The 17,307-nt window shown below is 42.6% G+C and overlaps 1 protein-coding gene and 1 pseudogene across 2 annotated transcripts in view; one reads left to right on the forward strand and one right to left on the reverse strand.

The window, feature by feature from the left end:
- SMAP1 (small ArfGAP 1) overlaps window positions 1–4,373 on the reverse strand; it is a 130,510-nt gene extending 126,137 nt beyond the window's left edge. Inside the window, exon 1 of one of the 2 annotated variants that reach the window (XM_019749321.3) lies at window positions 4,042–4,373. In XM_019749321.3, coding sequence (XP_019604880.2) covers window positions 4,042–4,159 — 118 coding nt within the window. In that variant the 5' untranslated portion in view covers window positions 4,160–4,373. The remainder of the gene's footprint in view (window positions 1–4,041) is intronic. The other variant, XM_019749322.3, reaches the window with a different exon arrangement.
- Window positions 4,374–14,190: 9,817 nt separating this feature from the next.
- LOC141571671 (large ribosomal subunit protein uL30 pseudogene) lies at window positions 14,191–16,242 on the forward strand (annotated as a pseudogene).
- Window positions 16,243–17,307: the final 1,065 nt, after the last annotated feature.

Here is a 17,307-nt window from a genome sequence, read left to right on the forward strand (position 1 = left end):
GACCAATGGTTCCTAGCCCAGCTCTGACACCAGGACTCTGCACATAACCATCAGGGAAAACCTCAAGGTAGCAAAATTACAAAAACAGAAGACTGATCAGACTGAAGTTTACCACTGTGAGGGAACTTTTAGATTGGCAGGTCTCTTTAGATGAATTATAATCACAGATCTTTACTTACATGAATTTATCCCACAAGCATCAATATCATCATAAACACCAGTTTCTCAAAGTGAACTTTACTTTTTAGTATGAATTACTTTAAAATAGGTTTATATAAGAACTCTTAAATATCAAACACTTAATAAAATATGTTCTCCATCCTCACTGCCTATAGTGGACTCTGGGATTGGGTCTCATGACCTCCATTTAAACATTCTACTATGTGAAGAGGTTGGAAGGTAAGAGACTCCCTTGAAGGCAAAGTGTTGGACATCGGTTTGCCCATTGTTTTGCACATGGAAGACACAAGTGTGGCAAAGACCATCTTCTACAGTAAGGGCAACTGAAAAAAATGTGTAACAGACATTGAATGGTTGCAGTAATCCCAGTCCTAGTTCCCTCATCAGCTCACCAGTTTCATGGGTGAGAAGCAGCCACAGCAGTGGAGGTAGTCGTAGCTATGGCAATAGCATGAGGCCTTGAAACTAGAAGTCCAGTGGTGGCTGCCTAACTTTTGTTCCTCCAGCCCTTCCAATGATACTGTAAGCACCCTACTTCTTAAAATAGCTACAGGGGTTCTGTTTCCTGCCCCATATCCTGACTTGATACACTGACATTGAGTTCAAGACCTCTTATACTCTTGCTTGGACTACTCTTATAACCAGGTAACTTGTCTGCAATCTCTCACCAATCTAGGTCTTCCTCTGACCTGCCACCACCAAATCTGATGGCGCTAAAAGAAAGCTTACCCAAAAAAGGCCATATGGAAACCTCTTATGTTCTTTTATATGCCTGTATCTTACAGACTATATCCTCTGACTCTTTCTCCACCTGGTGAAATCCCACTCCACCTTCAGAACCAGCTCAAAGAAAACTCCTGTGAATCTTCCCCAACAAGGTCACTCCACAGGCTCATACATGCGCACTCTCTTCCACATATCCCGCTCCCTGCCCTTGGTTCTGCGTTCATTCACATTCATTCATTCCAAAGACATTTGCTGAGCTACATTTACCTACCACGTGTTACACACACTGTGCCGAGGGCTGGGGTACAAGCCAAAACAAGACAGACAAGGCCTCTCCTCTCTTACAGCTGTACCCCAACAGGGATATAGATTACACAATAAATATTCAAAAAATGTTTAATTACAATTGTGGTAAGTGTAATAAAAGATTTAGGGTGCACTTACATGTATAAATAGAAACCTAACCTAATCTGGGAGAATCATTTCCCCTGAAGAGACATTTAAACAGAAACTGGAAGACAGGTAAAACTAATCAGGCAAAAAAAATTGTTAAAGAAATACACAGGCAGAAGGAACAACATGTGCAAAGGCCTTGAGGCAGCATTCTAGGAACTGTGAAGACAACCAATAGACAAAAGTCAGAATGCAAGGGCAACAGCAGCCCAAAATAAGCAGAAAGGGAGGTACTTCTTATAACCACTACTATAAATATCACTTAGTACACTGTTTTAGAATTATTCATTTGCAAAAATGCAAGCCCCACTAAACAAATTCCTTTAGGTCTTACAAATGTCTTTAGCCCCAAAATCCAATACACTGCTTAACAGTGTCCCTCAAGTCAAGATCTGCAGAATGAAGAAACGAGTGTTTGAGAGCAAGGAGCTTATAACCTCTTAAAAGCAGACTTGTGGAACAAAGTGATCTATGGTTCAAAAATCTTAATTTTGACTACCCCAAAACTTTTCGGCAAGAGACACATTTTCATGTCAACATGTATGTATGTGTGTGTGTGTGTGTGTGTGTGTGTGTGTATATATATTCGGAATCAAAGCTAGTATTACTGTGGATGAAACTTTAAATACTAAAACTAAACTTGAAGTTGGCAACACGCTCTCTCACCGCTCTATAAAATGCCAATAACTAACAGTCATGAATGAGGCCAGGAAGAGAAAGTGCAGCTGCATCTGCCTGTTCTTACTCTCTAGCTGCTCAACAGATTTGGTAAGAGTAGGATCAATAAGAGGAAACTGGCACCTATGCCATCCTTTTCTCCTTCCTTACTTCCTAAATACTGTCAATTCAGAAAACACACACTGGTGACTCAATAAAAAAATGAATGTCAAAATCCAACTGACATACCTGTGCCAACTATCATAAGTCAACACAACAGGGTAATCTCTAGCCCCAGACTAGTTTTTGGCACATTTTCTCAAAAGGCAATCAATGGAGGAAGCATTCTTTGAAAGAAAGAAAACTGAGTTAACTATGAAATAGCTCCAAAAATACATGGAAAAGCTTGGTGTAGTTCATTAGACAGTGAGTAAACATCACTATACTTTTTTGGGGAAAGAGTTTTGAACAGAAATTATTTTTCAATTATTTCTATACCTAAATTACTGAAACTGATATTATTCAATTTTTAATGATTTCATATTTACTACCATCTCTACTTAACCGTGTTATTTATTAGTCAAAATACACACCATATAACCTCGGCTTTCTTTTTCTGGCCTTTTTAAGGCCCATTTTTCCAGAGTTTTATTAGTGCAGTGATGAGTGAGCAACTGAGCCTCAATAAAGAACAGTATTCCCCAAAACACACACGCCTAGTCAATATCAGGTAACAATCTTACTACAAAGATTATACAGAATAAATATAAGGTTGGCTCAATCAAGTGCTCATAAAATGGTCTAGTTACAGTAATCCAGTACCTGTTATGGTAATGAAGTAAACTGCTGATGCTGTGTGGCTTAGACAAATCAAACACAAGCCTACTGAATCGTGACTCATTTATACAGCATTGTGGAAGAACAGTAATGCTTCAGGAAAAGTCTAGGACAAATAATGCAGAAATCTTAAATGACATTCCCAAAGACTGACTGACTCCTGTTTTGGAGACCTATTTATCACAGAATAAACAGATAAACCACTTTACAAGATCTTTTCCTAACCACACCAGAGGTTTGTTTTTAAAAATCTGACACATTTCTCCCATGAGATTACTTATAAGACATTAAATATAAATCAGCTCTCCAAATCCAAAACATATAGGCTAAAAATAGTGTATCTATTTCAAAGGCTGAGGCAGAAGCCCTCCAACTGAACAAACTAAAATTGTTTTTTCTTCTCTGGATGTCTAAATGTACCTTCAACGCTTATGGGGCACACAAACCAGGGTCCATATATTCTCCCAAACTAGCTGGTCAGAGAGAATCTAATTATTAAAATTTTCAAGAACAGAAGTCCACCGTTCAAGAGACTCATGTAATGAAATTTCTCTTCATTGTGGCTAATATCGAGACTAAAAAACAATCCTACTATCCTCCCCAATGGTTTTCTTCAGTAAAACTCCAACCCACCAAAAGGGACCACCATACTTTCTCAGGAAGCAGAAGCAAAAGCCCTGTACGACAGCTGTCAGGTGGGCAGGCAGGTAGGGCTGCACCTGGGATACCCAGCATCGGAGCCCCGAGAGAGAGAACCGAGTTACAGGGGAGAGTCGAGGCCGGGACACAGACCTCAGGGTGGCCCCACCTACGGATATACCTGCGCGCTGAGGCGGGAGAAGGGCAACCCTTTAGCCCCAAGCACTGCCCAGGCCGGCGCCCGGTTCCGCGCTTCCAGCCCCGCTCCTGCCCCGTCCCTCCAGTGGAGGGTTCGAGCATCGTGATGCGGGTACTGGCTGAGCTCCGGGTAGAAGTGACTGGGACCAATGACCGCGACCGCGGGCCTGATCTCGCCGCCGCCTTGGGAGGAGGTAAGGGTTGACTTGAACCCCGCGCCCGCCCTCCCGTCAGGGCCGGGGCCGGCCGGGCTCAGCCGCGGCGTCCGCTCGGGCCCCGGGCGCCGCGGCGACGGGAAGGTCACGGGCCGCAGGAGGCCCCGATCAGGGGCGACCACGACGACCGCGCTACCTTTGGCCTCGCAGTCGGCGCAGTACTTGTTGTCCTCCTCCCTCAGCAGCTTGGACAGGATGAGCTGGTGCTGCTCGTTCAGCTTCTGAGCCTTCTCCCGGCAGGAGCGCGTCGCCATCGCGGCAGCAGGGCGGAGAGCCCGGGACAGCTACGGCGGCGGCGGACGCGGGCAGGAGCCGGGCTGGATAAAACCACCTGGCGCCGCCGGGACCGTGGGCGGACTCAGCCCAGGAAGCCGCGGCGGCCGCGGCGGTAGCTGGAACTCGAGGAGGAGCAACGGCGGCGGTGGCAGAGCCGACGTGTCCCGCCTCCTCGCCGGGCCGGCCCCACACGCACCGCCCGAGCCGGCGGGGGGGGAGGGGGAGGGGAAGAGGGAGGGGGCCGTGGCTTCCGGGTGGCGCCGCAGGAAGGAACCCAAACGCCCCGGCGCGCTGCGCATGCGCAGAACTTCCCAGGAAGCCAGTCTACTGGGTTTTTTGCCTGCAAGGCCCTTAGCCCAAGGTGATTCCAGAAAGTTATCTGGCGTTGCCTGCTGTGGGCTTTCCACTTTTCAGCTGTGATTGTCTTTGAGGCCCTGGGGTAAAACCCGCCAAGGGAAGACTTTTTACAAGGAGGCTACTTTCACTTGCTTTCTTGGCTTTTTTCTTGCTGGTACAACATTGGAAATTAAGAAATAAAAGTGATTAGGTGGACTTGTTTATTCATACGATGTTTAGTCTCCTGCAGTTTTGAAATAGTCACTATTTTAGAAGCTAGAGACACACATGGAATAAAATAGACAAAACAGTCTCTTGCTTTTCAGGGGAGAGTAATAGTCTTGTAGTGACATGCAGCGAGGACTAACATTTATTCATTACTCTGTGCCATGAGCTATTAACTCATTTAGCCCTTATCACAACCCTATGATACTATTATCCTCATTATACAGGTAGGAAAGTGAGGCATGGAGTTCAGTACCTTGTCCAGTGTCATGCAGGGTCTCTGGTCCCGCTCCCCACACGAGAACGCAGGATATGGTGAGGCCAAAAAGGAACACCCACGGAGCCACGGATGGGGGTTCATACCACTATTTCTTGCTGGCGGCGGGGTTGGAGAGGCAGGAAGCAGGAGCAACACGATCTGCAACCCACCACCCGCCGCCCGCTTCTCTGCTAACCAACGCACCAACTTGCCTGCGTAGCCACGGCAGTTATATCAGTGGCTAATGGCTAACGAGTAACAGCTGATGGCCAACTAGTCACAGCTGATGGCCATCTACTACCCGAGCCAGCACCTTTCCTCGTGAGGCTGAGAACCTGGAAACTGTTCTCTGGGACTCAGTCCCCACACCCAGGTTACAGAGTTACTCAGTGGAGGAGGTGAGATTCAAACCCAAAGCAGTCTGGTTCCAGAGTGTAAAACATCTGGCAACAAGGTCTTCCATATGGAGGGAAAAGTGTAGTCATGGAGCCAAATACTGGGTAGTGTCACAGTAACAAGCTGTATAAACACTGATCTTTAATGCATGAAAAAGAAAACTAGGAAAACAACACACTGAACTATTACACCCCTAGAGTTCCCTGATCCAAGCTCATGGGATTTGAACCCTGGGTAAGACCATTTGAATGTTTTGGCATGTTGTGTATTATTAACAATTTCTAATATGGGGCTTATGTAATTAGGATAAACATGGCCCTTTCTAGTGGAGGGGCAAATGCTAAGAAAGGTAATGAGCAGGAGTCTTGTCTTACACCTTTTTATAGGGCCAATTCCTAGTCCAGACCCTGCATAAAGGAAGCTCTTGTGTGTACCTCTTGCCCATTTTTGGCAGAGTCTCAAAGTTTGTGGAATTAAATTGAATGACGATGGCAGTGAAGATGCTGAGTAATTGAACAAATTAGAACTTAAACTGCATAGTCCTGACAATAACTGGAAGGATATCAGGGTGCGTTCCAATTAAAAATATATATATATGTTGTGGGAGGTAGAACTTTTAAGGCACATCTAGAAGATTGGTTTGATTTAGAAGTGGGCCTAGGGAGGGTGCTATTGAGCAAGAGCTGCCTGCACAAAAGCAGAAAGGCTTCAAGGAACTTGGAAAACAGTGAAGGACAGGGGTAATACTTAGGGGACAAGTGAAAGATAAGGCTGGATAAGTCAAGTGCAACAGGATTAAACAAGGCTTTGGGATCCAGGCAAAGCAATCTAACCTTAATGCAGCTGACACGAGAAAACCTGTAGATTCTTCAATTAAGATATCGGTAGCAGCACTGAAAAAAACGGATATTTGGGGGAAGTCCAGCAGTAAACAGACACCATTTTTGAGTGGTTTTCCCCCAGAAAATTTCTGCTTAGCACTGCAAGGATTCAGAAAAACTAACAAGACAGGCTTACTACCAGGAAATGATCTATATGATGGATTGAAGGACCACAGCAATACCTATAGAAATACAAGGCACACCACATATGTACTTTTAAATATGCTAGTAGCCATATTTACAAATAAAACTAGAAATGGAAAATTAATTTTAATAGTACATTTTATTTAATCCAATGTATCCAAGATATTGTCATTTCACCATGTAATATAAAAAATTATTAGCGAAATATTTTACATTCTTGTTTTCATATTGTTCTACACTTACAGCTCATTTTAACTTGGACTGACTGCTTTTCAAGTGCTCAATAGCCACATGTGGCTAGTGGCTATGTTATTGAACAGTGCTGTTCTAGATTGTCAGCCTAGAGGCTAGTAAAATCTGAGTTTGAGTTGATTGTTTATTTGGGGCACAATAGGAAGAGCAGAAAAACAAAGAAGACTGATATCAAATGAGTGCAAAATATTAGGAGGATAATAACTGCATTCTTTCACCAATATTTATTAAACAACGTATAGTCAGTTCTCTTTTAATCAGAAACTTACATGTTTTACAGTCTTTTGTGAGATACAAAGTGTAAATAGAAAAATTAAAAGCCACATTGTAAAGTCTTATAGCAAATATAAAGTGCCCTGGGAGCAAAAGGAACACAACAGCAATAGCCTGGAAGAATCAGGGAAGCTTTGTCAAGTACGTAATGCTTAAATTTGGTTTTAACAGCTGTAAGAATTTCTCAAGTGAATAGGAGTGGAGAGGAGGAACTGGAATAGCTTGAAAAAATATATGTATGGACTTCTGAAAGTGCATGCTTATACGTTGGAAGTAGTGAGATTATGAGGCTACAGGAAACTAGAATGTGCGTGGAGAATAAATAGGTAGGAAAGAAAACAAAGTGGAGAGGTAGATTGGGACCAGGATGTTAAGAGCTTTGTAGCCAAACTACAGAGTGTGAATTTTACCCCATGGACATGTAGAATAAGCAGAAACTTTTACACAGAGAAAAGAGTTGATTAACATTGTTTTCTCAAACTGTAGTGGTAGACTAGAGAACATATGTGGGGGGGAATGTTATCAGGAAAACAGATTACAGACAAGGATGTTGCAATAATAGTCCACAGAAGAAATGCTGAAGGCCTATTTTAAGCCAGGAGCATACAGTTTGGAAGAGAGAACCAAACGTTTTAAAATTAGAAGCAGCAAAATTTGGCAGCTGACTGTGTGTGGGGGCTGAGAGAAAGGAAGTGAGAATAACACCAAGGTTTCTAACTTGGAAGACAGGTAAGTAGTGATGCCATTGATCCATATCAAGAATTTAAGGGAACAGGGCCAGCCCGGTGGTTCAGGCGGTTAGAGCTCCGTGCTCCTAACTCCGAAGGCTGCCGGTTCAATTCCCACATGGGCCAGTGGGCTCTCAACCTCAAGGTTGCCAGTTCAATTCCTCGAGTCCCGCAAGGGATGGTGGGCAGCACCCCCTGCAACTAAGATTGAACATGGCACCTTGAGCTGAGCTGCCTCCCAGATGGCTCAGTTGGTTGGAGAGCAGGATCTCAACTACAAGGTTGCCAGTTCAATTCCTCGTGTCCCCATAAGGGATGGTGGGCTCCGCCCCCTGCAACTAAGATTGAACATGGCACCTTGAGCTGAGCTGCCGCTGAGCTCCCAGATGGCTCAGTTGGTTGGAGCGCATCCTCTCAACCACAACAGTTCGACTCCCGCAAGGGATGGTGGGCTGCGCCCCCTGCAACTAGCAACGGCAACTGGACCTGGAGCTGAGCTGCACCCTCCACAATTAAGACTGAAAGGACAACAACTTGAAACTGAATGGCACCCTCCACAACTAAGACTGAAGGGACAACAACCTGACTTGGAAAAAAGTCCTGGATGTACACACTGTTCCCCAATAAAGTCCTGCTCCCCCTCCCCAATAAAAAGAATTTAAGGGAACAGTACAGATTTGGGGTCAGAGGAGAAATGGACATGTAAATTTAAGGTGTCCACAGGACATCCAGCTTCATATGTCTAATAGGGAATTGCTTATCTACTTCTAGGGAGAAGTTAGTGCTGGTGAAAGTTATTTGGGAGTCATCTATATTTAAATGGTCATAGAAGCCATAAGGTGGATGATATTCCTCTAGAGAAAGCATGTAGATTTAAAAGAGAAAGGCCTCAAGCACAAAACTCTGGGGATTGTCAGGAAAATAAGGAGTGGACGAAGGAAGGTGAACCATCGAAAAGGGAGGTGACGTGTGGCCAGAAGGGAAGCAGAGGCCATGGGCAGAGAGGTTTTGAAGACGTAAGAGTGAGCATTAATGCCAACTTCAATCATTTCAGTTTTAGACAACACAGCATGTCATCATGGGTATGTACAGTTCATTGCTTTCCTTCACAACTGGTCTTTAGCCCAGGAACAGGAGAAGAAAAATCATCTGGAGAGGCTTCCCAGAGACTGGGATTATCTGGTGTTTCAGTAAAATGTTGAGGGAAGGATGGGGATGGTTAGAAAGAGAGAAAGAAAAAGAGGGAGGGTGGGAGGAAGGGAGGAAGGAAGGAAGGAAGGAAGGAAGGAAGGAAAGGGAAGGAAAAGAAAAAAGAGTAAGTATAAGGATAGGAAGCACCGCTAGGGTTAATTGTGGAGTGTAAGGTAAGGGAAGTGTCCAAAATGCAGGTTGCTTTTAAACCAGAGGTGATTTGGCCCTTTAAGAAATGGATGATAACAGCTAAAAAAAAAAAAAAAAAAAAACCAGTACCTACAGTACCTAGTGACCTAGAGTACTTAGCTCTCAGAGGAAAGTGTAACGTCTACTTCCAGATGAGATCCAGATATTAAGGTGTCTAGAGAAGCTTGATGGCTAGGAAGTGAGGCTGAAGGTCAGTTTCCACAGATTCTTAGAGAGGTAGGTCCTTTTTTACTCTAAAAATCTGTTTGCAGCTGGAGGAGGAAGATGAGACGCAGGTTTAGAGAGTTTGACCATGATGGAGCTGGTATTCCACCGAGGACAAAGAAAAAGAGGGAAAGTGGGGAAATGAAGGAAAAATATGGGTGGAATGAAATGGACAAGAGTGATCCACGTGTGAGGGTGTAGATGAAATGTCTGGTAAGAGCAGCAGGTGTGGACAACTGGGAGAATGGGAGTGACTGTCATAAGAGCCACTGCTTTTCAATCTCCCTACTGTGGGTTAATAATCCTCACACCAGCTCTTTGAGGGAAATCTTATTGTACTCATTATTCATGTTAGGAAACATCAGACAGAATGGGCTACCTCATGTTTAGTAATAAATAGCCCCAAAATCTTAATGATTCAAACAATAGCACTTGATTTCTTGGTCATGCTACATGTCCATTGGGTTGGGAGGGATTCTGCTTTATATCACCCTCTCTCAGGTACCAGAGTGATAGAGTCTTTGTCATGTTTCAAGGAAAAGGCTACAGGGTGAGTCTCTTACAGGCTTCTACCCAGGAATGACACATGTTTACTTCTCTCAATCCATTGGCCAAAACAAGTAAGTGCATCAAATGTCCTAATATCAAGAGAGCCAGATGTGTAATCCTACCCTGTACCTAGAAAGAGAAATGAAGACATCAATAAAGAGCACAGAAACTGTGCCTCAGAGATGTTGGATACTTTGTTGCAAGTTGCCTACATATTAAATAGCATAAGTGGCATTTGAGGTTAGGTCTTTTTGGCATTAAGGCTCTGCTCTTTTCGTGAGCCATGCTACCCCCCCTGGGATGGAAAATAGTGTAACAAGTTGGATCCAGCAATGACAAAAGCTAACAGAGGCTGAGTGTATTGAGGCAAGAGGAACACACAAACATGGAGATATACAAACAACATACACACTCACAAAAGGAAAAATCAGGAAAGACCCAGAGTTTGTTTTGTTTTGTTTTGAAAAGTTACATCAGGGAATGTTGCTGTGTTTGTGTTTCCAAAAGGCTGCTCGACTGGTATGTGGAGCATTCTGCTGATCTATGCTTAGACACCAGTGGACTCCCTCATTGTGGGGAGAGTGTGGTCTCTGTTGCAGATGTGTGACTTCCACACACTTCTTCCCGACCCTCTAACAAGTATATATTTCCAGATATACTGTATTGAGCAGGTGTCTATTCTACAAGTGCTCACAATACCACACTGCTCAATGTAAGAAAATGTAACTTCCAAATTCTTCAGCCTCATCTTTTTACCCCAGTACAGAAACACTGACATTTTTTTAGCTGTCATAGGGGCAACCATGGTCCTCAGTCACAAAAAGCCTGATACAAGGAGCTAGAAGAGCACATCCAACTCCTGCAGTCCTTTGTTGGAGACAGGATAACCAATCTACGTGTGTACCTGAAGACAGATGCCTGGTGGAACCACAGTTCTCAAGTTTGGGCTGTGGCAACATTAGCTTTCTTTCTTATAAGCATTTTCTTGAAGCAGAATTAAACAACTCTAAGAAAAATTTCCTCAACCTGATCTTTCGCATTATTCTCCACACTTCCAACCTCACTAGTCTTTTGACAAGAGAGTTGACTGCTCCATCCATTAATTTATTCATCCATTCGACAATACATTTTTGAATTCCTTTTTGCACTGTGCTAGGTACTAGAGATGAAAATTAGTGAACAAAGCAGTCATAGCCCCATCCCTCATTCCTATAATGATTTATTGTCTATATTCATGAATCAGGTTCTCTCACTATCTCTTTGTCTGAGATCTCCAGAGCCCCCACCACTAATGCATATGGCAAGTCCTTAACACATGTTTGCTGAATGAATGAATGAATGAATGAGCAAATCAGATTGAATGCAGGAGCTCACATGTGAAAATATAGTTTCTAGAAGCAAAATTAAGAAACATAACTTTTTAAGCAATTTTAAAAAAGGGAAGCTAACACATAAAACTATTTATATCACTCCTAACTCACTTTTATTTAATGTTATCCCTTTCCCCCCACTTAATATTAGATTTCAGAGTCTCTGCCTCTCAATTTAGAAAGAAAAATTCTAAGTAACCAGAAATACAGTCAACTTTAAGATTTAACACAACAATAATTACAACAAAACTAACCTGGGATGGGCTCTCATCAAGTACACTCTGCTTTCACAAATTTGGCCTTGGCAGTACTATAACTTAATCAAGCCCAATTATTTCAGGGAAGACTTAAAGATAAGCTGATAAAGGCAATTTCATCCTATTTAATCAGGAGACATAAACACAAATTGTAAGATATATGTTCTGCATTTTTAAGGGTGCAGTGAGCATTTATTGTTTTTGTCCTCCCAGAATCACTCCCCCCTCCTTCTAGTAGCAGTGCCCTATTTTCCTTTGGAGAACTATCCCCTTCCTCCTTTGAATGTGTCAATTATATCTCAAAAATGCTGGGGGGAAAAGGAAATATGAAATTTGGAAAATATGTTTTAAAAAAGAAAATGGAAAGACAAGCTATAGATTTGGAGAAAATATTTTAATTGCATGATAAATACAAAAGACTTGTTTAGGGAATATATAAGGAACTGAAAATCAACTTTAAAAAGACAAATAACTCATTAAAAATGGCAAAAGACTTGAGATATACCAAAAAGAAGATACAAGAATGACCAATGAGTATATGAAAAGGTGTGCAAAATCATTAGTCATTAGGGAAATGTAAATAAAAACCACAATGAGATATAACTTTACACGCACTAGCTGGCTGAAATGAAAAAGACTGACAATACCGATACCAAATATTAAGTAGCAACTGGTACTCTATTGCTGGTGGGAGTAAGGAATGATATACCCATTGGGGTGGTGATTTACACAAGTGTATATAATTGTCACAGCTATATCCCTAAAATCTCTGCATTTTATTGCACATAAATTATACCTCAATAAAAAAAAATATTGAAAAGGGGTATCAGGAGACAAATTTACCATATGGGTCCACTAGGAAATTGAGCATAATTTGGTTTTATCTGTTCCCATTATTCTTGATTCTGCTTTGAGAATTTCCCCTTCTCCTTCATTGAAACTACTCTCAGCACTTCTGCATCCCAACTTTCCTTTGAGCCTCATAAAAACTCCTCTTCATTCCATTCCCTCATTGTTGAGTCCCAGCCCCTTGCTCTTCTCTTCTAAAGTGCATGTGTGTTTTTCAGGGACTGCATTCTTCCAGCTTCCACCATCCACTTCTACTCTGAAGAACTAGCATAAGCCTCTGTCCTTGAGCATAGCCAAACCTACAGACCTTGACAGCCTTGACAGCACTGACAGCCAATAGGCTCAGAGAATCTTTTCCTGGGTCTCTTTTCCATTACCCTGTTCAAACCTTCCATCGCTCTGGAGCCCTCCTTTCCATTTAGTCAGTTCCCAGACAGATTCCGCATCTCTACCTTCACACTTTGCACTGAGAGCTCCTCTGACCATCTGCTTGGTTTATTAGATACCAAACCAGCATTTTCCTTCTTGGCCTCACATTTCTTCTCAGCTTATCTCCCTATTCTCCCCCCAGTGCAGGCTCACCCAACCTAGATTCCCAGGACTCTGTGACGTGGCTGCCACTGTAAGCCTCTTGGAGGAGATACTCCACAGCTTCATGTCTACATCTCCCAGCACCCCACTGACCATTTCCACTAGGAGAGCCTGGCTTCATCTAGAAACCTGTGTCTTCAAAACGAAACTCATCTTCCTCCTCATTCAGGCTCCACCTTCCAATTTTCCTGCCTCTGCCACTGGCATCTCCATAATCCCCATTGACTGAATTGAAACCGTAGAGTCATCTTTGATTTATTTCAAGTAAATGAAATGTCCAATACGTGACCTAGTCACTTCATATCTTTCTTTAAAATGTCTCCCGTAATTTGGTTCATTAGCTCCTCACACTCAGATGGGCCTCTTTGTCTCCATACTTTCCCTGACCCTAATTCACCCACTGCCATTTTCTTAGAACCCGTAGACCTCACATCAAAGGGTAGGGCCTACTTTTCATCCATTCCCAGCAGATAACGCAGTCCATGTGGTAGTCGTAAAAACGCACGCTCTGATTTCCTGCTGCAGGGAAGCATTTGACTGACAACCTGAGCCATTGCTCTTTTGGATCGATAGCTACGTCCACACTGAGGCCATACTTCCCCTGAGCTGCTCAATGACTGAACATATGCAAGGGATAGAGGTGGGAGGGGAGGATACGACTGCAGACAAGAGACTGCTTTAGCCGGCAACATTAACTTGGCCAAAACTTTCTCAGAAGTTTGCTGGAATCTGAGCCTCTTCCTGCCCCGTCCTCCTTCCTTTCCCCGCTCTTTCACAGTTGTTAGACGTACATCATCATCTGAAAGCGCTCCCACATTCTCGACCTTCCTCCCCTTTATTTTTCATAGCCATTTTCCGTAATAAATATCTTTCATGTCTTCTCCTGTCTTAGCATCTACTTCTTGGAGAACTGCAACTAATACAGCCTTTTCGGCCACAGTTGAGATTCTAGTCTTTATCCCAAGAGTCACAGGAAGTTGTTAGAGTGTTTCAGCTCTAGACTGACATGGTCAGATTTATGTTCTGAAAAATAAACGCTCCAGGCAGCAGTGCTGGGAACAGATTGCATGTAGGCAAGAGTGGATACGGGGAGAGCAGTTAGGCCTCTTTGGCAGTGGTTCTAGATGAAATGATGATGACTGGAGGAGGGTGGTGGTTATGGAGATGGTAAGAAGTGGATGGATTTGAGAAGCGTTGAGAGGTGAAATCAACAAGACCTAGTGATGGACAATAGGAGCAGAAAGGAAGAAGAAGGTGTCAAGAATGACTCTGAGCTCTTTTTCAGGCTGGAATCATGGAGGGTGCAGAAGAGAAGAAGGTTCCTGCTGTGCCAGAAACCCTTAAGAAAATGCAAAAGAATTTCGCAAAGCTGAAGATCAAGCACATGAGAAAGAAGTCTGCCCAAAAGATGCTTCGAAAGGTAAGAAGGAAGCTTATCTAGGAAAAAGCGAAGCACTATCACAAAGAATATAGGCAGATGTCCAGCACTGAGAGTCCAGTGGCAAGGATGGCAAGAAAAGCTGGCAACTTCTATGTACCTGTGGCATACACAGGTTGGCATTTGTCATCAGGATCAGAGGCATCCATCGTGTGAGTCCCAAAGTCCGAAAGGTGCTGCAGCTTCTTCACCTTCACCAGATCTTCAATGGCACCTTTGTCAAGCTCAACAAGGCATCCATTAACATGCTGAGGATTGTGGAACCATACATCGCTCGGGGGTACCCACACCTGAAGTCAGTAAATGAATTGATCTACAACCGTGGTTATGGCAAAATCAACAAAAAGCAAATTGTCCTGACAGATAACACATTGATTGCTTGATCTCTTGGTAAATATGGCATCATCTGCATGGAGAACCTGATTCATGAGATCTGTACTGTTGGAAAACGCTTCAAAGAAGCAAACAACTTCCTGTGGCCCTTCAAATTATGTTCTCCATGAGGTGAAATGAAGAAAAAGACCACCCACTTTGTACAAGGTGGAGATGCTGGCACAGGGAAGACCAGATCAATAGGCATATTAGGAGTATGAACTAAGACATCTACCATGGGCATTTTTGTAATCTGGTCAGTTAATAAACAACGACTGCTTTCAAATTGAAAAAAAAAAAAAAAAACAAGAATGACTCTCAGGTGAATAAGTTCTGGAGATGTAATGTGTAACAATGTTATTATAGTTAACAGTATTTTATTTTATACTGAAATTTGCTAAGAGGATAGATCTTAATTGTTATCTCCATAAACAAACAAACAAATAAATAAAATGGGAACTATGAGAAGTGTAGGATATAAGCTTGATTAAGTGAATATTTAGTGAATATTTCACTAGATGTACATATATCAAATCAAATTACACACCTTAGGTATCTGCAAGTTTTAATTGTCAATTATACCTCAGTAAAGCTGCGGGGGAAACATGGCTGAGATTTCTGATTTGTGCAGCTGGGTTCATGGTGCCACTTACTGAGCAAGGCAATACCAAATAGGAATCTGTTTTAGGGTGATCATAAGTCTGAAGTGCCTTTGAGATATCTAAGTGGAGCTGTCAGGCAGGCAGTTGGATGTCTTAGTCTGGAGCTCAGAGAAGAGGTCTGGGCTGAAGCTGTATAAGTATATGATACATTATTATGTTAAAGAAACCATGGAAGTGGATGAAATCACATGAAGAGGGAAAACTGAGTGAAAACAGAAGAGAACCTAAGATTGAGCCTTGAGGAATATCAATATTTATTATGTATTGATATAAGCTAAGCATAATAAACCTGAGCAGGTGACCAAGAAGGTGCGGCAAGAGAAATAGGAACAAAACCTTTCATATTATTCATTTACCTATTGTTGTGTAACAAACTGTCCCCAAACTTAATAGCTGAAAACAACCATTTTACTGCCCACAATTCCATGAGTCAGAAATGCTGGCTTGTCTCAGCTGGATGTTTCTTTTGTTGTCTCACCTGCAGTCACTCAGGCAACTGTAATAATCTGGTACCTCAACTGGGATTGGATAGTCCAAGATGTCCTCATTTACATATCTGGTACCTCAGCTAGGATGACTAGAATGACTGCTCGCTCTTCGTGTGTTTTTCCTCTGTCTCTCCATGGTCTCTCCTCCTCAAGGAGGCTAGCCTGGACTTGCTCACACAGCAAAAGCAGCATTCCAAAAGGACAAACCCCAATGCACTGAAGTCATGTTGGCTGACATCCTTTTGGCTAAAGCAAGTGACAAGTCCAAGCTCAGAGTCAATGTGGGAGGAGAGACAGAAGAAACTTTGTCTATGTAAATGCATGGATGCTGAGAGGAGTAATTCCTTGGCAATCAGGGATCAGGGTTACAATCTATCACAGTAACAACTTACCACAGTCATTTTCTGCTTAGGAACCTATAGTGATTCTTTATTTCTTATCAGGTCCAATCTAAATCCCTTCTTACCTCAGTATACTACTTACTGTTCTTTCTAGTCAGGCTAGTTCTGTCCTTGTGCTTCATTCTTGCTGTGATCTCACCTGAGACTCCTCCTCCATGTTCCAGTCTTCTCCATCTGGCTAATTTTACTCAGCTTTCAGGCTCATTCAAGCCTTCACCTTTTTGTTCATTTTATTTTCTCAGCTTATAACACCTGCCCTCCCCCAGTCCTATTGCAACAGCAACATTTGGCCAATATTAATCTCAACTTCCCTAAGAAGCCTCCTTAGATTGCTCCTGCCTCATGGATCAGTCCTGTCTATAAATTCCTATTGCTCTAATAATTATACCAAATAGTTTTTAACTTAATTACACATAATTTTTTACTGTTGGTTTTATATAAATATACCTTTTCTCACAATTCGATTGCAAATTCCTTTGAACTTACAGGTCAGACAAGTTCACAAACTCATCCTAGAAAAAGTGCTACATACCTCATTGCTGAATATCACTAGGGTCACCTTTGAAATACTCCCCTTGGGAAGCTATTCACTGACACTAGCACCTAGTCCACCCTTCGTAGAAGTTTTGGAACTCTTTTTCTGGAATAGCCATTAGAGCTGTCGTCATATTACCCTTGGTGTCCTGAATGTCATCAAAATGTCTTCCTTTCAATATTTCCTTTATCTTCGAGTAAAGAAAGAAGTCATTGGGGTCCAGATAAGGTGAGTAGGGAGGGTGTTCCAATACAGTTATTAGTTTACTGGCTAAAAACTCCCTCACAGACAGTGCCCTGTGAGCTGGTGCATTGTCGTGATGCAAGAGCCATGAATTGTTGGTGCAAAGTTCAGGTCGTCTAACTTTTCACACAGCCTTTTCAGCACTTCCAAATAGTAAACTTGTTTAACTGTTTGTCCAGTTGGTGCAAATTCATAATGAATAATCCCTTGGAGATCAAAACAGGTTAGCAACATCGTTGCAACCAGTTCATGAACTTAATTGTCAGATCTCA

This window comes from Rhinolophus sinicus, chromosome 2, assembly GCF_057876585.1.
Source record: "Rhinolophus sinicus isolate RSI-liver-muscle chromosome 2, RSI-T2T, whole genome shotgun sequence".
In the NCBI taxonomy this organism is placed as follows: domain Eukaryota; kingdom Metazoa; phylum Chordata; class Mammalia; order Chiroptera; family Rhinolophidae; genus Rhinolophus; species Rhinolophus sinicus.